This window comes from Leucopleurus acutus (genome assembly GCF_964270905.1).
Source record: "Leucopleurus acutus genome assembly, chromosome: 17".
Lineage (NCBI taxonomy): Eukaryota > Metazoa > Chordata > Mammalia > Artiodactyla > Delphinidae > Leucopleurus > Leucopleurus acutus.
The window spans coordinates 42,091,221-42,118,683 of record NC_139159.1 but is presented as its reverse complement, the minus strand read 5'-3'; the positions used below and the strand labels follow the sequence as shown (position 1 = coordinate 42,118,683).

The 27,463-nt window shown below is 36.0% G+C and overlaps 1 protein-coding gene across 2 annotated transcripts in view; it reads left to right on the top strand.

The window, feature by feature from the left end:
* The window catches only part of RAD54B (RAD54 homolog B), a gene marked incomplete at both ends in the record, with an annotated part of 90,173 nt that overhangs the window by 44,165 nt on the left and 18,545 nt on the right, over nucleotides 1-27,463 (top strand). For both annotated transcript variants that reach the window (XM_082858955.1, XM_082858956.1), the window contains 6 exons: nucleotides 9,438-9,632; nucleotides 12,986-13,267; nucleotides 16,297-16,459; nucleotides 19,643-19,868; nucleotides 20,136-20,343; nucleotides 26,125-26,264. In XM_082858955.1, the coding sequence (XP_082715081.1) occupies nucleotides 9,438-9,632; nucleotides 12,986-13,267; nucleotides 16,297-16,459; nucleotides 19,643-19,868; nucleotides 20,136-20,343; nucleotides 26,125-26,264 (1,214 nt within the window). The remainder of the gene's footprint in view (nucleotides 1-9,437; nucleotides 9,633-12,985; nucleotides 13,268-16,296; nucleotides 16,460-19,642; nucleotides 19,869-20,135; nucleotides 20,344-26,124; nucleotides 26,265-27,463) is intronic.

The window sequence follows — 27,463 nt, the reverse complement described above, 5'->3', positions numbered from 1 at the left end:
ATTACAAATAGTCTAGATGAAGGCAGTTATGTTCCATATATGTTTAATTCCCAGTTATCTTCATTCGACTTTTTTGCAGTCATTCACCCTCTCCCTTCCCTGCCCTATAGCCTACATTTAAAATGGGGCTAAATGGGAAGGGACTAGTGCAAGATGATGATGATAATGGTAGTTAACATTTAGAGAGCACTTACTGCATGGCAAGTACTGTTCTAAGTATCTTATATATATTAGCTAATTAGATGAAATATGGTTGCAGCAAGTCTGTGAGGTAGGTATTAGTATTACATTCATTTGGCAATTCATAAACTGGCAGAGGGGTGAGTAACTTGTCCAGGGTCACATAGCTAGTAAGGGACAGACTCAAGGTTCATACTCAACCAGTCTTGGCTTCCGAGTTCATGCTTTTATCGTTCTTCTGTTCTGCAAAAGAAAGGATATATCTAATTCTGAGAATCTTATGGTATTTCAAAGTGATTATAAGAAATTCTGGATTCTTAGAATTTAACTACTGTCTTTTGTTCTAGTCAGCTTTTTTTTTTCTTTTGCATGGGAAAGTTTGGACATAACAGCATAACAGTCAGCTCCTGAGAATATAACAGGATATTTGACTCTAGGAATGTTTTTCCCAGCCATTTTTGATGAAGACACGCTTTTTATCCCCTCTTTAACAGCAATCCTGAGGAATTTCACTTTTCTGTTAGATAACCAAGTAAAAAATGGGAACAAATTTGAAAAACGCAGAAAGATATTGTCAGTCTTTTTTTTTTTTTTTTGCCGTACGCGGGCCTCTCACTGTTGGGGCCTCTCCCATTGCGGAGCACAGGCTCCGGATGCGCAGGCTCAGCAGCCATGGCTCACGGGCCCAGCCGCTCCGCAGCATGTGGGATCTTCCCGGACCGGGGCACGAACCCGTGTCCCCTGCATCGGCAAGGTGGACTCTCAACCACTGCGCCACCAGGGAAGCCCTGTCAGTCTTTTATTTAGTGTACAGAGACTGCTACTGGTAGAAATAGTGTAAAAAGAAAACTAATTGAAATTGTCCAAAATTGCACATCACAGATTTTTTTAGAATTAAAAAACTGATCAAAGCATCCCATCTTTTTCGTTAATGCTAAAACCCTCAAAACTTTATCTGGAAAAATCAAGGTTCGTGAAACAACAAAACTAACACATGACAACTAACTTACCTAAAAACTGGTAACTTTTTTTTGACTAAAAACTAATGGAGTAATACAGTCTTCATAATATTTAGGCAAAATATGATTTAGCAAAAGTGTATTTGGTAGAAATTGTAGTTATAAAAGAAAATTCATGTTGGCAAAAGCTATAATCAGGAAAATACTATATATAAAGAAGTGACCGATGAATCAAATCTTTGTAATAACATTTACTTGGAAAATAATCCTGAATGTACAGTATGTACAATAATGCAGCTGGGTTCAAAGTTAATTTCTCAGGCTACTTTCTCAATGAAGATTAATTTTAAAATTAATTAATTAAAAAAATTAATTTTTTACCATCTTTATTGGAGTATAATTGCTTTACAATGTTGTGTTAGTTTCTGCTGTATAACAGAGTGAATCAGCTATATGCATACATATATCCCCATATCCCCTTCCCTCTTGCATCTCCCTCCCGCCCTCACTATCTCACCCCTATAGGTGGTCACAAAGCACCGAGCTGATCTCCCTGTGCTATGCAGCTGCTTCCCACTAGCTAGCTATTTTTTTTTTTTTTTTAGCTAGCTATTTTACATTTGGTAGTGTGTGTGTCAATGCTACTCTCTCACTTCGTCCCAGCTTACCCTTCCCCCTCCCCGTGTCCTCAAGTCCATTTTCTACGTCTGCATCTTTATTCCTGTCCTGCCCCTAGGTTCATCAGAACCACTTTTATTTTTTAGATTCCATATGTATGTGTTAGCATATAGTATTTGTTTTTCTCTTTCTGACTTACTTCAATCTGTATGACAGACTCTCGGTCCATCCACCTCACTACAAATAACTCAATTTCTTTTTATGGCTGAGTAATATTCCATTATATATATGTGCCATATCTTCTTCATCCATTCATCTGTCAATGGACACTTAGGTTGCTTCCATGTCCTGGCTATCGTAAATAGAGCTGCAGTAAATATTCTGATACATGAGTCTTTTTGAATTATGGTTTTCTCAGGATATATGCCCAGTAGGGGGATTACTGGATCGTATGGTAGTTCTATTTTTAGTTTTTTAAGGAACCTCCATACTGTTCTCCATAGTGGCTGTATCAATTTACATTCCCACCAACAGTGTTAGAGGGTTCCCTTTTCTCCACACCCTCTCCAGCATTTATTGTTTGTAGATTTTTTGATGCTGGCCATTCTGACCGGTGTGAGTTTTGATTTGTAATTTTGATTTGCATTTCTCTAATGAGGTAATTCTGCTTTCATTTAATATTTTTATAATCATGAAGGAAAAATGTGCCTAGAATCAAAATGGCAGTTTTGAAAACTACCTGTTGTTATGGGAATATGGTGATGACCAAGATCAAAAGAGACCCTCCTCTCAACACTTTATAGTTTAGTGGGGAAGGTTTACATTAAATCATTTGTCACATAATTAATTGCTGAGTTAATGCTGAGATAATAACACAACTTGACGTAGTTTGGCAGTCAGGGAAACTTAAACTATGGAAAGCTGAGTAGAAATTAATTTAGATCAGTGTGTTGGAGGAAGAGAGGTAGAAGGCCCTTTGGCTGGAAGTAGTGTTTTCTTCAATACCTTTAAGACAAATGCATGATCAGATTTACATTTAAAAATAGATATAGTAAGTATGGAAAATGGCTTTAGGGAGTAGAGGTGGCAAGAGAAGACTTCAACAGAACTGTTTGGAAGACCCAACAATAATGGTACAGTAGTCCAGACCAGAGATGATGACTTGGAAAGAGTAGAGATAATGCAGAAGGCAAACAGTACACAGCTTTGAGAACCATGGAGGGGATAGAATCATCTGGGGTTTGTGGTTGATTGGCTCTGGAACTGAGAAAATGAAGAATGTCGTGGATGATTTCCAATTTTTGGCTTGAATAAGGGTGGTAGTACTTTCACTGAGAAATGGGAAAACTGAAGGAGGAGCAGTTTTTGGAGAGAAGAGAGGTGGATCTGGTGAGTTGGAGATGTTTATGAGACATTCATGTGGATCCAATGGATATACTGGTATACTTACAGATCTAGAATCATGATCTGGGCTAGAGAAAAAATTTTAAGTTAGTACAGGGAAGGTATTGAACCCATGGGAGTAGATGAGCTAATTTTAAGGAGAAGTGGTGCACAGTGAGGGGAGGAGGGCCTAGCACTCAGGAAGAACTCCAATAAACAAAGGTTAGACAAAAAAGTAAGAACTGGCAAAGATGTTTAAGACACAGCAACCAAAGGAGGAGGAAAATTTGAAGTGTGTTAGAAGCTATAAAAATGGAGTTCAATATTTCAAGGTAGAAGTGGTCAACATTGTCCAATGCTTTTTGAGAACTGTGGTCAGGACTAAAAAGTAACCTGTGGATTTATTGACAAAGAGCTCCTTAGTGGCTTTTAACCAGGCAGCTTTGGGGGAGGATCAGACTGGAAACCAGATTGGAGAAGTTGAGGAGTGACTGGGAATTTGAAGAAATGGAGGGAGTTAAGTGGGTGTTTGGGTGCTTGAAGTGGAAACATGGGGGCAGGCAGCTTTTTCAGGCAGTATAAGTTCCCTTTTTATGCATGTGTTCTAGTTTATCCCTGAACATAACGCATCACAGAATAACTTTATTTTTCCATGCTGTGGCCTTTTTCTGTGATTTATTGTGGGGAAAGGAGTTTAGCAAGTGGGAAGTCAAGAGTGATCTTTTTAAGAGCTCTTTATTACCCCTAAAATAATGCACCAATTATCCCTCATTGTTTCTCTCATTAAGTTTCTCTTAATGAGAAACTAATTCTCATTAAGAAATAAAAAGAATCAACCTTTGGACCTGTTGCTAAAACATAATCATTTATTGAGTTACAGAATGATGTTTAATAATTTCTAGTGAGTGGGCTTATTTCAACCTGGCACATTTTAATCTGTTAAATGTTGCCAAAACATAATAGTTTTCTTTTTTTAGGGGGGAGGGATAGAGAGGAGTGTTTAAATGACGTGGGCTTATTTAAAATTCCACAAGTTACGTAAAATTTTATTACAATAGAAGGTATAGTGAATTCCTTATATTAAAGGAGATGTAAATGGATTCTTGATTCTTCTAGCAACAGTCAACGCTTTTTAAGTGTTAGCCTTTTACATACTAAAATTTAATAGTGTTTTATATTTTAATTTTGACATAATTTCTTATAATTCAGGTTCTCTTTAATGCCTGTTTTCTACTCATAGACTTCACTGAAATTTTGTAATAAGATAAGAGTTTGGGTTTAGAGTACATTTTGGGCAATCTATAAGTTGTTGGATGAATGAATGTTGAGGGTTTTCAGATCAGATTGAAAATGCAGTTTAAAGAAATGAAACTTATTTTAGGTGCATCCTTTATAGTGTGAAATTAGAGGAGTCAAGCAAAGAAGAGATGTATATATATATAAAAACCACTAATAATGAAATTCAAATTATAATGTTAAGTAAATGCCATTTCAGTCTATTAAATTGATAAAGATGAATGTTTACACAAAAATCTGTACATAAATGTTCATAGCAGCTTGATTTGTGATAGTTAAGAGCTAGAAACACTTCAACTGTCTGTCAGTATTCCGTACAATAATAAGGAACAAACTTGATACAGGCAGCAACTTGGGATGAATCTCAGAGACATTATGCTGAGTGGGAGAAACCAGCTTGAAAGGTTGTATACTGTATGATTTCCATTTATTCGACATTCTCAAAAAGACAAAACTATATTGGTAGAAAACAGATTAGTAACTGAATAGGGTTAGGGTCTGACTAAAAAGGAATAGCCTGAGGGAGACTTTTGGAGTGATAGAACTCTTCTATATCCTGATTGTGGTAGTGGGTAAATAAATTTATACCTGTGTTAAAATTTGTAAAACTGTACACCAAGAGAAAAAGTCAGTTTTACTGTATGATAATTGTAACAAAAAATAACTACAGTTAGAGAAAAATTGGTAAGGTAATATATTATGCTGATATATAGTAGTGAAGTGGATCCTCTCCGTTGGTGGGAATCTCATTGGTAATATCATTATGCAGATATTAAACACCATTTTACTTTTTAATTTAATGATATGGGAAATGTATTCACAATAATATATCAAAAGAGGAGACTAAAAAACTCTACATCATAATTCCTGGTATATTAGAAGCATGTTTTCCCCCAAAGAAGTATATAAAATTACCCTTTGTTCAAACACCCTCATTATGAGAGGAAAGCCGGAAACTGGGGCCACTGCACTTAAGTCCTTTGCCTGCTTGACTGTTCTGTTCAGGATTATAGCAGCCAGAGTCCTTTCAGGGACTGATGAAAGGTCATTGGGCCAAGCATTCTGAACACAGCTGTCTCAGCTGCATATCAATCATTTGTTTTCTCAGAAAAAAGCTTTGATGGTTCTGAGGATAATTTATTGTTTGGAGAGAGTCAAGATTCACTTTCTAAATCCATGAATACCAATGATGAACATATGCATTAACTGAATTCTAGTAGTGACTGGTTTTTCAGGCTTTCAGGAGATTGGTTTACCTGGCTTGAAGTTGTACAAGTTTTTTTTTTTTTTGTCATATGTTTTCTCTTTGGTAAATACCTTCCAGTGGAATGACTGGTTATAGGAGGTGTATGTTTAACTTTCTAGGAGTCTGCCAAACTGTTTTCCAAAGTGATTGTACACTTTACATTCCTTCCAGCAGTGTGTGATATTTCTAGATGCTCAACATCTTTTTTTTTTTTTAAGTTATAATTGACTCTACATCTTTGTTAACACTTAATATAGTTTAAAAAATTTTAGTCAATTTAGTGAGTGTGTGGTGTTATGTCATGTTTTGAAACAACTTTATTGATTTATAATTCACATACCATATAATTCACCCACATAAAACATATAATTAATAATTTTTAGTAGTATATTCACAGTTATGTGCAACTATCACGACTATTGTAAGATGTTTTCAACACTTCAAAAAGAAATCCTGGGGACTTCCCTGGTGGCACAGTGGTTAAGAATCCACCTGCCAGGGCTTCCCTGGTGGCGCAGTGGTTGAGAGTCCGCCTGCCGATGCAGGGGACGCGGGTTCGTGCCCCGGTCCGGGAAGATGCCACGTGCCGCGGAGCGGCTGGGCCCGTGAGCCATGGCCGCTGAGCCTGCGCGTCCGGATCCTGTGCTCCGCAACGGGAGAGGCCACAACAGTGAGAGGCCTGTGTACCGCAAAAACCAAAACCAAAACAAACAAACAAAAAAAGAATCCACCTGCCAATGCAGGGGACACGGGTTCGAGCCCTGGTCCAGGAAGATCCCACATGCTGCGGAGCAGCTAAGTCCATGCACCACAACTATTGAGCCTGCGCTCTAGAGCCTGTGAGCCACAACTGCTGAGCCCACGAGCCACAACTACTGAAGACCTTGCGCCTAGAGCCTGTGCTCCATAACAAGAGAAGCCACTGCAATGAGAAGCCTGCGCACCATAACGAAGAGTAGCCCCCGCTCGCCGCAACTAGAAAAAGCCTGCGCACAAGACCCAACACAGCCATAAATAAACAAACAAATAAATAAATTTATTAAAAAAAAAAGAAATCCTGTACTCTTTAGCTTTCAACCTGCCCCCACCATGTGCCCCCCCACCCCCACCCCAACTCACCCTCACCTCCCAGCCCTAAGTAACCACTAAACTAAACTACTTTCTGTCTGTATAGATTTACCTGTTCTGGACATTTCATATAAATGGAATCATGTAATGTGTAGTCCTTTGGTGACTGGCTTCTCTCACTTAGCATAATGTTTTCAAGGTTTATACATGTTGTAGCATGTATCGGTATTTTAATCCTTTTAATGGCTGAATAATATTACATTGTAGTGATGTACCACAATTTGTTTATTCATTTGTCAGTTGAATGGATATTTGGGATGTTTCTACCTTTGGGCTATTATGAATAATCCTGGTATAAACATTCATGTACAAGTTTTTTGTGTGGATGTGTTTTTCTCTCTCTTGAGCATATACCTAGGAGTGGAATTGCTGGGTCATATGGTAACTCTAATTTTTGAAGAACTGTAAATCTGTTTTCTAAAGTGGCTGTACTATTTTACATTCCACCAGCAGTGTGTGAGGATTCCAATTTCTCCACGTCTGCACCACACTTTTTATTATCTATTTGATACTTATCATCCTGGTGGATGTGAAGTGTATCTTGTAAATTCATTTATTTATTTATTTTTGGCTGCATTGGATCTTTGCTGCACACAGGCTTTCTCTAGTTGTGGCGAGTGGGGACTACTCTTCATTGCAGTGCACGGGCTTCTCGTTGCGGAGCATTGGCTCTAGGCGCGTGAGCTTCAGTAGTTGTGGCACGTGGGCTCAGTAGTTGTGGCTTGCGGGCTCTAGAGTGCAGACTCAGTAGTTGTGGCACACTGGCTTAGTTGCTTCGTGGCATGTGAGATCTTCCTGGACCAGAGATCAAACCGGTGTCCCCTGCATTGGGAGGTGGATTCTTAACCACTGCGCCACCAGGGAAGTCCCATTAAGTACGTGGTATATTTTAAAAGATAAAGTAATCATTTGGTTTTTGTTTTGTAAATTATATTGTTTTGATAGCTTCCCGGGGTCAAGTGTGTATTTGGTAAAAGACATAGTGAATAGCTCTTCAGTGATGGGGGAACGAGATTTTCCTCTCTTCAGCTGGAATAACTTCTATTTAGCCATTGAAAATATAGTGTACAAGTTAGGTGAGAAGTAAGAGCTAGGGCTCAGTATGAGGGTGGTCTGTATTCCTCAAGGAAGTGCTCATGTTTTAACTATAACTGCCAAGGGGAAAAGAGGAAATAAGACAGAAATAAGGGGAGATTTTGTCTCTAGTGTCAAGTGTACTTTGAATTAATAGATAACTTTTAGTGTTTTTGCTTCAAAACACTAAAAGATATCATTATATAGAATATCATATACATGCCTTTCAACTTATTCTGCTGTTATTCTTTGTCTTATTTTATTATGTTTTATCTCTTTTAAGTTGAACTATAATTTACATGCAATAAAATGTATAGCTCTTAAATGATCAGTGATGATTTTTGTTAAATGTATATACGCATGTACCTGTCACTCAGAACAAATTCTTGTATTTATTTTTTTTAAATTTGTATTGGAGTATAGTTGATTTACAATGTTGTGTTAGTTTCAGGTGTACAGCAAAGTGAATCAGTTATACATATATATATATCCACTCTTTTTTAGATTCTTTTCCCATATAGGTCATTACAGAGTATTGAGTAGAGTTCCCTGTGCTATACAGTAAGTGCTTATTAGTTATCTGTCTTATATATAGTAGTGTGTATGTGTTGATCCAATCTCCCAATTTATCCCTCCCCCTCTCCACCCCCGCCTTACCCCTGGTAATGGTAAGTTTGTTTTCTACATCTGTAACTCTGTTTCTGTTTTGTAGATAAGTTCATTTGTACCCCTTTTTTAGATTCCACATATAAGTGATATCATATGATATTTGTCTTTCTCTGACTTACTTCACTCAGTATGACAATAGAACAAATTCTTCTCTCCTGCCTCTTTGCAGTCAATTTCCCAACTGTAGAGGCAGTGACCACTTTCTGGTTTCTATCACCATAAATTAGTTTCCCCATTGCTGGAGAATTTTCTATGTTAGACTGTTTGGATATGTTTTTGTAAGGTGATATTGGAAATGTTTTCAAGAGGAGTATAGACTTTTGTAAGAAACTTTTGATTTCCTGATTGTATACTACTGAATTCTCAGAATCAGTGGTCCAACCTGATTGCTCCCTAACTAGGAGACAAGAGTATATTAATGAAATTTAGTCTGATTGCTACTTTACTGTTTTACTTTGTTCTTATTTGAAAAAACTACAGGTTTTTCTTTGAGAGAACTCTGTGATCTTATATTACTTTTCCTTGATTTTGTCATGTCACTGTTAATTAAATCAGTTGCTTATTCAGAATGTGATTATAGATCTTTTTCCATGGATGCTGAAATTTTATCTTTAATTAGTAGAGTTTAAAATGTTGCCAGTGATTATTATGTTATTTTATTTCAGCATAGTTTGTATGATGATAAGAAATTTACATTCATCGTACTCATGGTAATGTTAGCATGTGACATTTGCAATTTCCCAGTTTATAAAATGCTAACATGTGCATGAAATAATACTTAATACAATCTAATTCACCTGTGCTTTTATTTGTTGAATGATCTTACTATTTAAATATTAAAGTCATCTTTAATAATGTGGTTTTTATTTTATTTTTTATTCTAGTTCATTTAGCCCCTAAAGAAATAACAGTGTCTAAGGGACAAGAAGAGGAGCCTGATAGCCTAGTTAAATATTTCAGTGTTGTTTGGTGTAAGCCTTCAAAGAAAAAACACAAAAAGTGGGAAGGCGATGCTGTTCTTACTGTAAAAGGAAAGTCATTCACATTAAAGGATTTGGAAGGCAAAGACATTGGAAGAGGTATTGTGATATTACCTGATGTTTATGATTTGGTCTAAAATTAATATATATCTCTGGCTACAAAATTGAAATGTAATTGGGTTTTACAAAGTTGTTCCTTAATGGACTTTCATGTCTAAATTATCTCATAAACATAAAATTATCTCTTAATCGTGAGTCTGACAGTCTTATGTATACTCAGTGAGATGAATCTCATCCCATGGTTTCATTTTCTCCAAAAATAAAATGGCCATCCAGGTATATACAGTTACATTGGCATTTTTGTGAGATTAAGCAGTTTGTCTTGGTGTGTTTTACATCTTTTTTTTTTTTCCCAGAATGCTGAGTGATTAAAAGTTAAAAAAATGTTGGTATTAGGAGTGGAATGATATTTAACTTCAATGATACCTAAAAAAATTTGAAAAATAGCAAGGAGATAATGACTAGACATGACCTAGATGAATACATACAAATTGGAGGTTACCATTATTTCCATTATAAAATGTTGCCAGCATGATTTGTACAAATTAGCCCACAAATTCAGAATACCTAAAACCATTATGGTTGTTTTGCATTGTCTCTTACTGTTCAGTTCTGAGTGTGGCCCATACTTATAAAATCTGTTCTACAAGTTCACTCATTCATTTGAAAACACCATAGTTTATAGCTTTCAGTAACTGTTATGTGCTAAGCAGTATGCTAGGAGTAAGCATTCAAAGATGGATATAGTTTAGTGGGGACAGGGCAATGTAATTAATAATTAGGAAGCACTAAGGTAATTGTTTCAATGAGAATTTTTGCTAAGCACAATACGAGCATATATAGAAGGACCATTTAAGTTGACCTTCGAGGCTAACGGAAAGCTTCATAGGAGTTATTGTTTAAGGTAATATTTGAAGGATGGATAATTTTGTAGGGGATGAGAAAGGGGCAAGGCATATGTACAGGTTCAAAGGCAAAACTACTTCAGTGTTTCAGGAATATAGTATATGAAGGGCAGTGGCAAAGAGGCAAGAGTTGAGGCTGTATGGAATTATCTGCAATAGAATTTTTTATTATAAAAATATTGAACAAATGCTATATATTCACTATTATTCTTAGTGTTTAGAGAAATTTAAAAAGAAAAATTGCAGTACACATTCCATGTTGTTGGTTAGGGTAGATTGAGGCAAAATTTTTGGAGAACTTGTTTATACCTATTTAGTGAAATTATATTCTGAAGCCACGTAGAGAGGTAAAAATTATCAAAATTACTCTGGAACATCTGTTACCCATAGGTATAGTATATATGGTTTTGAGTATGTACAGTTTGTAATAAAATGCTCTTTCAGTTGCAAGTAGTGATAAATGCAGATTAGTTTATAAACAGTGGGTTTTTGCTCTGACTACCCAAGTACAATCACTTATGGTGCTTTTAAAAAATGCCAGTGCTTAGGCCTTGACCTCTGAGGCTCTGATTATTTGGTCTGGATGGTGGGGAGAGGAGCTGGACATCCGTATGTTTTAGATTTCCAGATGATTCTCATATCCAGCAGGAGTTGAATCCACTGGTTTAAACATTAATGGAGGTTTTAATTGGCTTTCAAAGTGAAAACATCCAAACGTAAGACTTGGTTGCTTAATTATAACATTAATAAATATATCAACCTGGAGTTAATCTTGCAAGTTATTGCCTATAATGCATGCGGTTTTTCTTTTAAAGAAATTGGATATACAGCATTTAAATATTGTTAATGTAGGAATAAACACTCTTAAGAAAAGCGAAGGCTGTAATGCTGAAGTTGCTAATAGCTTGTGATAATGTAGTCAGATTCACTTGACTGTCATTACACAATACCCAGAAAAGAACAGGTGTGGGAAACAGAGTTAAAGAGTTTAAAGAAAGTCTTCTGGAGACTTAGAGATGTTTGAGACAGTCATCACTATGGATCAGAGTGAAATGAGAGATCTTGGAATTAGAGACTTTTGAAGATGCCTCAAAATTATGTTTATTCTTATCTCCCATTTTCATGTGATTAATAGGAATTGGATTAATAGTGTTGGATTCTATATGAAGATAAAACTATTCTCTTCCTTAGTGTGGAGAGATCAAGACTGTTGTTGAATTGAGATAGTCTGGGAAATGGAGGGATGGGTCTTTAGCATTGAGGAGCTCCAGCCAAATAACTTCTTCCTATATCAGACCTCTGTCATAAATAATTGAAGAATGTATATTATGTAGTTACCAATTGGCATGGATTATAACGATTAGCCCAGTTTTAATAGGGAATTGTAGCAATTTCCAACTAGTTTTAAAAGGGTCATGTCATGTTTTCTGAAATGTGATGATCTTTTATTTTTTGTTTTTAGAGACTTTAAAAAGTTTTTGTTGTACACAGTTTTTGCCCCTCCTAGTGGCACAAAAACCATGCATTTAATGTAGACAAGCATAGGAATCTAAAATTCCCTCACTCTATCTGGTTAATGGGTTCATTTTAAACAGACTCTGACTAACTTACTCATATTTATATTGCATCAGCACCTTACACCTGGCAGCACTTAATAAATGTCTGTTGAATTAATAATAACTCAAGTTTGTTATTATAAAATATGCCACTTTTTTTTTTCTTTTTTTTTTGCGTTATGCGGGCCTGTCACTGTTGTGGCCTTTCCTGTTGCGGAGCACAGGCTCGGGATGCACAGGCTCAGCGGCCATGGCTCACGGGCCCAGCCGCTCCGCGGCATGTGGGATCCTCCTGGACCGGGGCATGAACCCGTGTCCCCTGCATCGGCAGGCGGACTCTCAACCACTGCGCCACCAGGGAAGCCCTATGCCACTTTTTATTCAGGAGCTAGAACTTGGACTATCAGTGGCCTCTATGACAAATATATTTTTACTATGCTATCTCAGGTGGAACAGTAGAGTACTAGTTGTGGTAGAAATTGTTTTTATTGCTAGTTCTGCACATTTCCAGCTGTTTCCAAGTGGAAATAGAGCTGCCCTGGTATTTCTCTAGTTTGTTCACAAGAAAGGAGGGTCCATATAGTCTATCAAACTCTTTTCTTGGCTTGATTTTCTACAGACAGCAGGTGGCAAAACTATGAATACAATAGGCTGTATTTTCAGTAATTAAGAAAAGCCTTGCCTCTCTAAAACTTGCCTAATTTTTATAACTATATAATTATTTATGCCTTCTGATTTTTGCATGTATGTGTGTGTGTTTTTACTAAAATGATAAATTATATTTTTGGTCTGGCTAATGGTTATATGAGGCTATTTGCATTCCAAGTAGTTTTTATTCTGTACAGTTACAGGAAGAAGACTCTGGTTACACTAATCAAGTCATTTTAGAGTGTCAATAAATTAAATTAATTTTTTTCTTCTCAATTTAAAGGCATTGGATATAAATTCAAAGAGCTTGAAAAGATTGAAGAGGGCCAAACAATGACGATTTGTGGAAAAGAAATAGAAGTCATGGGTATAATCTCTCCAGATGATTTCAACAGTGGCAGATGTTTTCAGCTTGGAGGAGGAAGTTCTGCTGCCTTATGTTCTTCTCAAGCTGTCAAGAAGTGTTTCTCTAACCCTTTCAAAAGTGTCTGTAAACTAAGTTCAAAGGAAAATAGACAGAAAAGTTTCCAAAATTGTAAACCACGTCATGACCCATATGCACCAAGTAAGATTTCAAAACTAATTTGAGTATTATGTTTTTACTGTCTAAAGATGTTTTGGTATGTGAATTTAAAGTTTAAATTTTGTATTAAAGCTTTCAGGTAAAAGTAAATATTATTTTTCAGACATACAGTCTGATGTAAGGGATAATGTTGAAGTTGAGTAACAATATAGTGTGAGAATTATTTCATAAGTATATGTACAATTGCAAGAATACAGTAATCAAAATACTATACATGTGTTAAAGGAAAGTTGTGTAAATTGTAGATGTATACACACATACATACGTGTATATGATTTTGAGTAAAATCTGATATCTTTAGTAGGGAGAAAAATTAGTAAATTCATGAGTTAGGAATATTTTTGAGCTTCCGTTTTGAAGACCATATGCTTTGATCACGTATATTAGTGATTTAATTCAGTATTAAAATATTGAAAGGTCAGACGTCATGTAAAGAATTCAAATTTTATTCATGAGAATTCAATTCATCAAGTTAATTTTCACATTAATGAATTTAATTTAAAAATTACATAAAAAATAAAACCATGTCTGTTTATGACTTTTTAAAATTTAATGGTTCAGTCAACAAGTATTTTTTGTGTGCCTTTTATACATTGGGCCCAGAGGTGAAACTGTCATGACAGAGCTTCTCATTTGGTGAGGAGACAGACAAGAAATTTGAATTATAGTGTAGTAGATATAGAAGTTGGAGAATAGGCTTTTTTCGTAACAGTAGTAAAATAAAAGTATTAAAATAACTATTAAAATAATCATAAATAAAAGTATTAAAATAACTATTTTCCCCTCTTGCAAGTATTATGGAAACAGAATTTTTGAAATAAAGGGACCTTTTAGGTAATTTAGACCAATCCCTTCACTATGCATTTGAGGAAACTGCGTCCCAGAAGGATGAACTGACTTGCTTGAATTAAAATACTGTTGGCATAACTGAGATTAAAACCCCCAAATTAAAAATTCCAGCTCTATTCTACCTTGTTTGAGACTTAATTGAAATTTAGAGAGTGGAAGCTTATGCTTCTGATTTTTCTCTTTATCTAAATATTTTGTCTGTCCCACTAGCTCTTTTAACAAGCCTCCTTCTCTCCTTTATTCTTATTTCTCTTTGCCTTCCTGTCATGTAATAATAGAGGGCTGTGGGGAACTGAAAAGAATACTGTACTTAGTCAAAGACCTGAGTTAGAGTCTTGGTTTTACCACTGAACTAACTGGTCCTTCAACCTGTTGGGGGAGTCACTTCATTAATATTTTTGCCTCCTCATGTGTAAAATGTGGGTTCTAATAACTACCATAGAGACTTAGAGTGCCTGGTATATGTTGTGTATGATAAATATTTGTTGACTGAATGAATGAAAAATTTTATTGTGATAATTTATATATATGTGTATATGAGCATGTGTGGGTGTGTGTAAGCAAGCCCTTTTTGTAAATGGTAAATAGTTGATTATTCTCTCCCTCTTTTTTTTATCTTGCTAAGGTTAGGACTAAGTTGTACACTTAAAACTAAAGCATGACAGATTTTGTTAGCATTGAACAATGCCTCATCATTGTGAAGGTAGAGGAGCATCTTAAGATTTGAATTGGTGTCCTATTGCTGTGGTGCTTTAGGTTTTATTTTTCTTGAAGCTGGGTACTTTGTTAGATGACTTATGATTCTGTGGTCCTTCTTGCTTGATCTGTGTATCATCTTTACCTCTATCTTCTTTTTTTCCCTTTGTCCTTTTTAAAAGATAGAAAAAAATGGGGCTATTGCTTGGTTGGAAATCCACAAGGCATACACTCTTGCTTTGTTACTGGGATATAGAGGAAACCCAAGGGCCAAGTTTTCCATTTTCACTCCCTAGTCCCCTACCTGCCAGGAATTCACCTCAAAAATGGGAGGTGAATTCCTGGTTGCTCAGAAACGTGGGAAGATCACAGAAAATTTTCTTCTGGGTAATTGCTATCAGTAAACACAACCAGACTCTCATTCCTGTGACTATGTATTTCCACATTGATGGTTATTTATTTAATCTTCTTTTTTTTTCGGCCACACCATGCAGCTTGTGGGATTTTAATTCCCCGACCAGGATTTGAACCCGTGTCCTCGGTAGTGAAAGCTCAGAGTCTTAAGCACTGGATTGCCAGGGAATTCCCCATATTTGATCTCCTGGAACCCATTTTTAAAAAATCTCCTTTTCTCATCTTTGTTCTTCTCTTTTTTCCTTTTTGTTTATTTTTTAAAATTTATTTTTTTTAACCATGATGTAGACATACAAATATATCCGAAAAATTATTTTGATGAGTTTATTTTCTGATTTCAGATTTATCAGTTGAGACCAGCTTTCTAGTTATGTTTGATTTTGTTTTTTTGGGTGACTTTTAATAAATCTTTTAAATTGTATTAGCATGTTTCTAAAGAATTACATTGTTATTTGATGGTTACTTCATGCTGCTTTGCAAAGATTTATGAATGAAGTAATTAACTTTAAGCAAATAATGGTGGTGAAGTCAATGGAAAATTTGTCATTCTTTCTCAGTTCTTCTGACTAATAGGAGTAATGGTCATTGTTAGTGGGTACAAGAATGAAAAAAGGGAGCCTTTATATTAAATTTAGAAAGCCTTTCCGGATTAAGAAGTTGTGAGTATTAGCAAGAGCATCTTGGCAAAATTCCAACCTGTGCTTTCAGTTGGAAATAGTTCTCTTTGCTCTGAATACTGAACTATTAAGTGTTGTGGCTGAATTCTTTATTAGACAACAGTGAATTTCAGTGGTTTCAAAGCACTTTTGGGCATGAAGTTTGGAAAGCTCTTCGCAATTCTTTGCATGAAATCTTACATCAATAAGGCAAGAGATTTTATTTTTTTAATTTTGTACCTTTGCTTAGCATTGATGTTACTGAATTTCAGAGTTTTTTTGCCACAAATGATGGCAAATAGTTCTACCTTCTGAGTAATTAGAGCAAGATAATGTAGTTACTGACAGAGTGAAATTGGAATACATTTATAATTATACTTTTCTCTTTTTCTTAAGATTCACTTGTTATGCCACGACCAGATAATAATCACCAGTGGATGTTCAGTAAGAACTGTTTTCCTGTTGTGGATGTAGTGATAGATCCTCACCTTGTATTTCACCTTCGACCACATCAGAAAGAAGGGATCATATTCCTTTATGAATGTGTGATGGGAATGAGGTAGGAAAATAATCTGTTTAATCTGAGCTTTGATTTAACCTGTAACATAATGGTTTTCTAGGACAAGCCTGATATATAATGCATCAGAGTGGGTACAGCATATATTTTAGTTGGTAGGAATGGGAAATGGTACTTAATGTGTATGTTTATTCCGCAGGTAGTTCTTTTTTTTTTTTTGCAGTACGTGGGCCTCTCACTGTTGTGGCCTCTCCTGTTGCGGAGCACAGGCTCCGGACGCGCAGGCCCAGTGGCCACGGATCACGGGCCCAGCCGCTCCGCAGCATGTGGGATCCTCCCGGACCGGGGCACGAACCCGCGTCCCCTGAATCGGCAGGCGGATTCCCAACCATTGCGCCACCAGGGAAGCCGCCCCCCAGCTTTTTTTAAGCAGATTTTTAAAAAAATTTATTTTTAAAATTTATTTTTGGTTGCGTTGGGTCTTCATTGCAGTGCACGGGCTTTTTCTAGTTGCGGCGAGTGGGGGCTACTCTTCATTATGGTGCGCAGGCTTCTCATTGCAGTGGCCTCTCTTGTTGTGGAGCATGGGCTCTAGGCGCGTGGGCTTCAGTAATTGTGGCATGTGGGCTCAGTAGTTGTGGCTTGCAGGCTCGAGAGTGCAGGCTCAGTAGTTGTGGCTCACTGACTTAGTTGCTCCATGGCATGTGGGATCTTCCCGGACCAGGGATCGAACCCGTGTCCCCTGCATTGGCAGGGGGATTCCTAAGCACTGCACCACCAGGGAAGTCCCCCTCCTCCCCTTTTAAAATTGAGTTTTCTTAAAGAATTGTAGTCGAAGTACAGTTGAAGTATCAATAGAAGACACACACATACATACAAACCAGACAAAGGGAGTAAAAAGAAATCAAAGGTCTCTGCTAACATGTTAGTACATTTCCTTCCAGTCCTTTTTTGTTTTGTTTTTAATGCATAGGACCTTGACTTTTATACTGGTCATTTACTAGGGAGTTGGGAATGTAAATTTCCCCAAACTCTAAGAACCCGTTGAATGATGACAAGTTAAGGGAAAACTATTTCCTAGAAACTTTCTAGATTCATGTTCTTTCTCAAATCTGTTCTTCCTTTTGGAGACCTTATCTCACTTGGCCTGAGAATCATCTTTGATTTCTTCTCTCTCACCTTCTCTATCTAATCAAACCTAAACTTTTGATTATTTTGACCTCCCAAATATCATTTGGGTCCTGATTGTTTCTGGCACCTCACTGTAGCAGCTCTAGTAACTGGTGTCATAAAATTATATTTTATCTGGACTATTGCAGTGGTTTCTAACTTGTGTATCTGCTTCTGATACTTGTCAGATTCATTCTCCTTATCACCACCAGCTTGATTTTTCTGAAAACAATTCTGAACATGGCATTTCCTTGCTTAAAATTATTACAATTCTCAGAACTTAGAGCAGTGTTTCCTAATCTGTGATATGCACTTTACTGGGTTGTGTATGGGATCATTTTAGGTATACATGGACAAACTTTATTTTTAACTTTTAATAGTAGCATATTGAGTTAATGAATAATTAGAAAGAAATAGCACATTAAACTTTTTGTTTCACAGATAAATTATGCTTAGAAAGAGTTTTCAAATCTAAGTAAAAAAGTGAGTTGATTTAGAGAAAAATAATAAATAATAACATATAGTATCACATGTATGGCAAAAAATTGTAATGGTAGTCATGAAAGACTGATGTTTGGGAGATGCTGACCTACAGGATACAGTCTGAGCTTTCAAGGATAAGTATCCTCATCTTCTGTCTTCTTCCTATTTTGCCAGCTTCCTAGCTTTTATTTTCTTGCTTGGAATTCAGTTCAAGCTCCAACTGTACTGATCTACCTGATTAATGTAGTGAATTCCTATTTACCTTTAAAACTCTGCTCAAGTTTCATCTTCTTCAAGAGAAATCTTCCTGTTCTCTTCCCTATACCCTGATGGTGGATGATGGATGGTGGATCACTATTTTCTCTCTGCCACTCACTATGTCTCAGTTAGCTGGCATCTTGCAGTGGCAAATTGTTGATCTAAAATAATAATAGTGGCTATGATGCATGTTTGTAATTTTTTCTTTACACTTTGAAATGGAGAACATATATAAAATTGTGTGGTTTTTTTTTTTTTTTTTTCTTTTTTGGCTGCGTCGGGTCTTAGTTGAGGCCTGCGGGATCTTTCATTGCAGCGTGCAGGCTCTTCGTTGCAGTGCGCAGGCTTCTCTCTAGTTGTGGTGTGCAGGTTCCAGAGCTTGTGGGCTCAGTAGTTGCAGCGCGCAGGCTTAGTTGCCCCGTGGCATGTGGAATCTTAGTTCCCCGACCAGGGATTGAACCCGCGTCCCCTGCATTGGAAGGCACATTCTTAACCACAGGACCACCAGGGAAGTCCCCTATAAAATTGTTTTTGGTTATTATTTCTACTAGTAAGAAATACAATAGATTAACAAACTACACTTATATTTTTGGTAATATCCTTAATTCCTTTGGATGTTGTAACTTTAAAAATGTATATCTAATACCTTCAAAGAGCTTTAAAAACTGTGAATGTTATAAAATGCCACTTACTTATATTATTATATTCCTTATAATATTTAATTTTAAATTACATTAACCAAGTAGGTTTGTTGGATGAGAGTTTTACTAAATTACATGTTTTAGATCAAATAGTGTTTATTTTTTCTTACAGCTCAAGGAGCTGTTTTGGTTGAAGACTTCATTTACTGCCAGAGAATCATAAATACAGACCAATAGATCTTTCTGGTTTACATTTCAATGTATTTTAAACTGTTTTGATATCTAATACTGAAACTGATAAAAACTGCTCAACTGTTGGTGATGAGAAGCATGGTTATAGTTAAATTATTCAAAGGTAGATATAAAATTGGGATTCATTTCTAATCTCTAAATATAGATACATGATAGTAACAGATGATTTAGATTCAACTCTAATTTCAAGTTGTTTTAGTAATTTAGTTCACAAATATGTAATGAATATAATTAGCAAAGATGCAAAAGAGAGATATGTCATAAATCAGCTGATTGAAGAGCTAGAAAAAGTGTTTAGTGGGGGCTAGGATCATCCTACGTACAAAATATCAGCTTCTGGTTCTTGACTAATAGGTGATGATATTAGGGACATAAAATATTTTCCTTTTGTAATTGAAGGAAGTATAATTGTTTCTAACAGGGTGAATGGCAGATGTGGAGCTATACTTGCTGATGAAATGGGTTTAGGGAAAACATTGCAATGTATTTCGCTCATCTGGACTCTACAGTGTCAGGGACCCTACAGTGGCAAGCCAGTAATAAAGAAGACACTTATTGTCTCACCTGGAAGCTTGGTGAATAATTGGAGGAAAGAATTTCAAAAATGGCTAGGAATTGAAAGGATCAAGATATTTACTGTTGATCAGGTAAGAGACTTTTAAAAGTTTAGCCCTGGTCATTTACTAAATCTCTAGATTTTCAAATCAATACTGCAGTTTTCACTGTCTACGTAGCAGTTTTTCAAGTGTAAGTAGCTCTGACCCTTTGCAGATAAATGGAATCTTGCCCTACAATTTGGTCATGAGTTAACATATTCTAATACCTAGTTAATGGTTGTCAGGAATACACTGCTTAAATTTGATTTCACACAGTTTTTGCCCATGATTTGTTAAATTTTATCTTTTTTTTCTTAGGACCACAAGGTAGAAGAATTCACCAAATCTCCATTTTATTCTGTTCTTATCATCAGTTATGAAATGTTACTTCGTTCCCTGGATCAAATTAAGAATATAAAATTTGATCTTCTAATTTGTGATGAAGGGCATCGTTTGAAGAACAGTACCATTAAGACAGCTACAGCCCTCATTAGCCTCGCCTGTGAGAAAAGGATAATTCTAACTGGTCCGTATTTACTTTTGGGGAGATATGATGGTATTTTTGCCTAGTGAATATGCAAAACTTGTAATATGATGTTTGGCATCCAAAGAATTGATGGTATTGAGTGGAATTCATACTAATAAACCTATGTTAGTTGAGTCTTGGTAGGATTCTGAATTATTTAAATCCTATGTAATGTTCTGCAATCCAGATTTTGGATTCTTTGAGGAATAAACACAATGGTATCATGGTAAAGAAGGTAGGAGATGGGACTAGACTGCTTGTGCTTGGTTTCCAAGTCTGATATTTACAGCTGTGCAACTTTGGGCAAGTTATACTTCTCTGTACCTCAGTTTCCTTATGTGTGAAATAGGGATAGTAAGGCCATCTACTTCATAGAGTTGTTGTGAGGGTCAAATGAGTTAATCCATGTAAAGGTCTTGGAAGACTACCCTATACATGGTAAGTGTTTAATATAAATATCCTCTATTTTTATATGTTTGTGCTGTATGCATATGGTTTTTTGCTGGCCAAAGCTTCTGGCCCAGACTGTCTGGAAGGATGAGATAGACTGTGTGTAAATACAAGAAACTGTTTCTACCGAATCCTTTTTAGCTTAAGGCCTAGACTAGAATTAGGCCTGAATAACTCAGTGTAGCTTTTCTCCCACACCTCACTTTGGTCTTATGTGGTAGCAGAGGAAAGAAGAGAGTTATATTCATTACTAAGGTTTGCGACCCTTCCATTTTCTACTTAAGGCTCTATTTCCCTATCATCTTAAATCCTTTTGGAAGGGATGGGCAGGGCATGATTATCCTTATTACATCATATCTCATGGTGTCCTTCATGTGTCCTATATGCATGTCAGAGCTCTCCTCTGAAGTTTAAGTGAGGAGGGAGAAAGGGTGTGACCAACAGCTTATTCCTCCATTCCACATCTTTAGGGTAGAAGTATGCCCTGGAGCAACAGAGAAAACTCCCCCTGTTGTGCTCTCATTGAGTTGGGGTGTGGAGGGTACCCATCTTTAAGTAATTTATGATCATTTGACTTCCAGTTTGTGAAGAAGGATTGTATTAACCATTACCAAATGTGATTTTTAAAACTATATGTGCTTTTTAGAAATGATTTTGGGAACTTTAAATGACCTTTACATTCTTCACATTTAGTCACTTAAAGGTAATAAAGATAAAAAGGACAGGGATCAAATCTTACAGTTATATCTGCCCCCCAAATTTAGTGGATGTTCAGCAAATGTTTGTCAGTAATACTGGTGATATGGAAACCAGAGAATAGAAAAACGGACTTTGAACATTTAGTAGAGGCTGTTTTTAAAGAAAAAAATGAGTTGGGGAAATGGAAAACTTAATCTAGGTAATTTCTGTATCTTTGGCTATTTGAGAAACTAAGTGGATTCCTTATACTTCTTGACTAGCTTTTGATTTTGAGATCCTTGGCATCAGAAAAGCAATGGAAAAAAAGATTTAGCTGAATTTAGTTACACTGTGTTGGAAGAAAAAAGCAGAGACTTTGTTTTTACTGCTCAATGTGGGGTCAATATTGCTTATGGAGTTAACAGCTATGGAGTTAAAAAGATTGGCATTCGAAGGGGAAAGAAAAATAAAATGGGAGAGTGAGAAACTAAGATTACTTTTAGGTAATAATAATAGATAATAAAAAAATAATAGATTCTCCTCTACTTGAAAAACAGATAATGTCCTTTAGCAAAAACGGACAGTTTTACTAATATTCTGAATTATAAGCAAATACCAATTCAACTAGTGTTACAAATTAAATTTAATATTTTCAGTAGAAAATGATTCTAGGACTTCATTTAGAAGGCTGTCCTGATGATGACCAGTGAGTTGTTTCCTTTGAGGAATTAACATTGCCCCCTTTATTCGTACTTTGTCTTCTTTATCTTGTTTCTGTTTTCCAGTCCTTGTCTCTGTTGCTCCTGAGCTGTGAAGGTAGGTGAAAACTAGCACTAACTAACCTCTTATATTTAGAATTACTTACAGTTGGTTTTTATCTCCTTAGAATTGCCTGAATAAATTCTTCTTTTTTATAGTGGCAGCATATCTTACTCCCAATGTGATTTGTGTCTTATTAGGAAGTAACATTTATATATGAGTATGTACAGTGCTCATATATAATAGGTGCTCAGAAGCTATCTAAGAATCAAATGAAAGTAATTTTGATTTTGTTTCCTTCTGCTATCTAGCCCAGTGCTGTGAAGAATATTTAGTTACTATTTACTGGAAATTTTAATATTAAAATTAAATTAAAATTTAATAGAGGTGTATTAGACTTCTAGGGCTGCCGTAACAAAATACTACAGACTGGGTGGTAAATTTCTTCAATGACAGAAATGTATTTTCTCACAGTTCTGGAAGCTGGAAGTCCAGTGTCAAGATGTCAGCAGGTTTGGTTTCTCCTGAGGCCTCTCTCCTCGCCTTGCAGATGACCATCTGCTCGCTGGGTCCTCTCATGGCCTGTTCTCTGAGTGTGTGCATCCCTATGTCTTTCTCTCTTCTTGAAAGGATACATATTGGATTAGGGCTCCACCCTTATGAGCTTCTTTAACCTTAATTACCTCCTAAAAGGCCCTGTTTCCAAATATATTCACATTGGGAATTAGGGCTTCAACATAAGAATTTTGAGGGGACACAGTTCAATCCACAATATCTTATTATGTTAGATATCCTTCATTAGATGTTAGATATCCTTTCTTTATATTATAAAAAAGAAAAATCTGAGATTTGAAAAAATTCTCATTAAAAAGTGAGAGTTAAAAATATATATCACACACAGACACAGACACACAGAGATACATACACATATTGCTATATTATAGCATGCTTAGAAACTAGAGAATGGAAATCATCCTTCAATCTCAATTTCTTAATGAGCCATTAACATTTTGTCATGTTTCATTATTCTCTCACACATGCATGCACACATGTACACAGAGAACATACACACATATTTCTTTTTTATATATACATACAAAATCCGTCTTTATTCATAGACATACATGCACAACAAAATACACTTAATGTAAACATTTTCCTATGATAGTGCATAATTTTGAAATGTGATGATGGATATCTACAAGCACATACTTTTCTGTATAGATTCCTAGAAATAGAATTATAGGACCTGAAGGAAAGATACATGTATGAATATGTATAAAGAGCTCTTAGAGCTTTTTATGGAGATAATAGATGCGGATATAGCTGTAGGTTATTAGCAATGTTCTAGTACTTTGGTTGGGTGGTAGATTTATGTCTCCTTAAAAAGTAAACAAAAAAAGAAAAAGCTTTTATTGCTGGGTTAGAGGTAGGGAAAGAGAAAGAGTTCTCTCAGTTTCCCTAGACGTTTCACTTCCATAGCCCTGAAAATAGTTTTAGTAAACATACAAACTTTACTTGAAAATCTTTAGTGTTTCCCTTTTTCTTGTCACAGGACTTTGCTGCTCGACTTTTATTAATGTTATATTATTTAGCTTCTTCTACAGGTTCTGCATAGTCTAGAATTAGAAAAGAATACTAAAAGCAGCAAACTGGGGACTAAACTACTTCTAGACAACATTTGTGACAACTCAGAATGATACTATACTAGTGTATTGGCTATCTTGTAGGCCCTTCTTTTCTTTTTCTTCTTTACTCTTTTTCCTTATTATTTTCTGCCCTAAATCCTTTTCCTGATCCCCTTCTTATTGTCTGCCTTTCTTTTTTCCAGTTTTGCTTTTGCCTCTTTCCCTTGTGTATCAGTTGGTGTGATTTAAGGTGTAAGTAACAGATATGTGGATCACATGTGCTTATTCTCCCACATAACTAGCAGGTCTAGAGCTAGGGCATGTTCCAGGGGTGGGGTTACATCAGCTCAACAGTGTTGTTAAGGATTCTGATTCTTTTTGTTCTCTGCTGTGCCATGTTTGGTGTTGACTTCATATTCATGCTTGTAACAAGTGGCCAGAGCAGTTGCAGACATCACATCCAGATGTGGTGATATTTAAAGGAGAACAGGGGCTGGCTCTGCCTTTATCTCCATCTTTAAGAGTGAGGAGACTATCCCAGGCTCCTCCCTGACTTCCTTTTATATCTCATTGGGCAGGATGGGTCACATGCTGTGGTGGAAACTGTCGGTGCCCCACGAGCTCCCCTTTTCTGGGCTGTTGGACCCACCCCATAGCTGCTGGAACTGTTGATTAAACAACCCATGTCTCCTGCCTTTTCTGGAGAATTATCATTGGTTGAGTGAGAGGTCCTTCTCTCCCCTGCAGCTTGGTCAGTGATTGACTCGTATAGAGGAGCAAGTAAAATGCCAGCTCCTTTGCCTCAGGATAATTTCAGGAGGACCTTTATAATGTAGTTTATGCTCTAAGGCTCCCTGTAATTTTGCTCAAGCTAAATTGTTAGTTTCTTCCCCTGCATTTTCTGATTCCATTATTCCCTTTCTCTTGAGAATAATTTCTCCATTAATCATGTGTAGCCTAATCCTTATCTCAGGCTCTGCTTCTGAGAACCCAGTCTAAGACAAACCCTTTCTTACATAAGTCATTGGCGAAGGGGTAGAACTACCATGATTAGCTTGGATTCATCATTTGGCTGGCTGTCTGGAAGCCAACCACAATGATCCTTGTACCTTTTGTTCCCTTCTTTCCTTCTTGTTTTTCCCATTCCCCCTATTTTTATTAATCATTGTCATGGATATTCTTTTAAAGGTTTAACAAAATGCATACCAACATAAATATATTTTCTCTAATTCTGTGATGTGTCTAAAAAAATTTAGAACTAACTAGGTGTATTAAAAAAATTAGTAAGCATTGGTCCAACCTCGAGTCTATGCATTGACTTTCAAAGGAAGTGATCATGAAACTCCTTAACATTGTAAAAATTTGTGTTGTCTGTTATTGAAATAAGTGCATTTTTATTTACTTCTATTATTTATATTTTTGGACAACTTTTTGTAGTCTGTTATTTGAAACTCATCTGGAATTAAGCTGTTTTACTATGCTGATATATATGTTCACTTGATATTATTATAATTATTGAAACATGCTAATGTCTCTTAGAAAATTAGTTAGCCAAATTTTATTGAGTATGTAGTATGTGCAGGGTATATCAATCTATTACAGTCTGTGTCTTTAGGATCAATGAAGATCCCAATTTTATCTGATAACTTTGTAAGGTATTAATAATAGGTACCATTCACTGTGTTTACTAAATGTCAGGCACTTCACATCCATTGTCTTTACTTTTCATTGTAATACCACTGGGAAATTATTATCTTCCCACTTTTATAAGGAAAAAAATCCCGAGTTTAACTTAAAAGAGCTTAAGTAACTTTGTCCAGAGTCACACAATTATAATAATAACAACTAACAGTTATGGAACGTTTATTGTGCTGCAGGCACAATAGTATATGAATTAACTCATTTGATCCTTACAACCCTAGGAACTGCTATTATTATCCTAATTTTACAGCAAATAAAATTGGGGTCAGTAACTTTTCAGGGTAACTCAGAGAATAAGTGATGCAGGTAGGATTTGAACCCAAGCAGTCAGACTCTAGAGCCTATACTTAGCCAAAATGCTGTACTAAATAGACTTCAGTTCACAGTTAAAACCAGAGTTAAAATTTTATACGATTATTAATTTTTTAAAACTTGATTTAGCTGGTCTTTCTTAGTTTGAGACTTTGCTTGTATTTAGTGATCTTAGGGAAGAGAGTACAAATTTCTATAAAGACCTGATACTGTAAAACACAAACTTGACCTCTCATCACTTTTCTCTCTTTAGGTACTCCAGTTCAGAATGATCTCCAAGAATTTTTTGCATTAATTGATTTTGTAAATCCAGGAATATTAGGCTCTTTGCCGTCTTATAGAAAAATATATGAAGAACCCATTATTAAATCGAGACAACCTTCTGCTTCTGAGGTATAATTTACTTCAATAAGTAGGATAAAAATGAGCAGTTTGGGAAAATCATTCATAACTTGGGTATTATTTTAATTTAGGAAAAAGTAAATTAGTAGAGTGATTTTTAAAATTTTACCCACAATCGTTCAACTCCTTTGCATATCTTACTTAAGAAAATGACCCTATCACTTGAAAAAGATTCATAAATAGGCACTTCACAGAGAATTATAAATGACAGTAAAACACATAGAAACGTTCATCTTTACTGGTATTGAAAAAGGTAAACCAAATAACCATGAAGTAACTTTCGTACTTTTCTACTGATGTTTTAGTTGGTTAGATTTACATTGTAATAGCAAGTGTACATAGGAGTACTATTCTCTACTGATTGGAATATAAATTGGTACGACTGGAGGATAGTTTGGCAATATGTATCAAAAGCCTTAAAATTGGGTATAAATATTTACTGAGCATTTTCCATGAACTAGGAACTATAAAAAAGATAATGATTGGGCTTCCCTGGTGGCACAGTGGTTAAGAATCCGCCTGCCAATGCAGGGGACATGGGTTCGAGTCCTGGTCCAGGAAGATCCCACATGCCGCAGAGCAACTAAGCCCGTGCACCACAACTACTGAGCCTGCACTCTAGAGCCTGCGAGCCCCAACTACTGAAGCCCACGCGCTTAGAGCCCATGCTCTGCAACAAGAGAAGCCACTGCAGTGAGAAGCCTGCGCACCTTGCACACCACAATGAAGAGTAGCCCGCGCTTGCCGCAACTAGAGGAAGCCCGCGTGCAGCAATGAAAACCCAACGCAGCCAAAAATAAATAAAATTAAATTAAAGGAAAAATAATGATTTAAGCATATATTTAATAGAATGAGAAATGTTTATGATACATTATTTAAAAATAAAATCACATTCATTTATTTACCCAACACTTACATATTAAATACCTAAAGTGGGCCAAATGCTAAGTGCCAGACACTGGGGAATATGGTGATAAGCCAAACTGGTTGGTTGTTCCCATGAAGCTTTGTGGTTTGAGATACTGTTTTTGTTACAAATAAAAATAAAATATCTAATATATTTACATATTTATGCAAACAAAATGGTTTTGAAGATATACATAAAAAGTCTTGGCAGCATTGACTGTTTCTGGTTGATGAAAGTTAGCTTTAATTTTCTTATTTTTGCATAACTATATTTTCTGACCTTT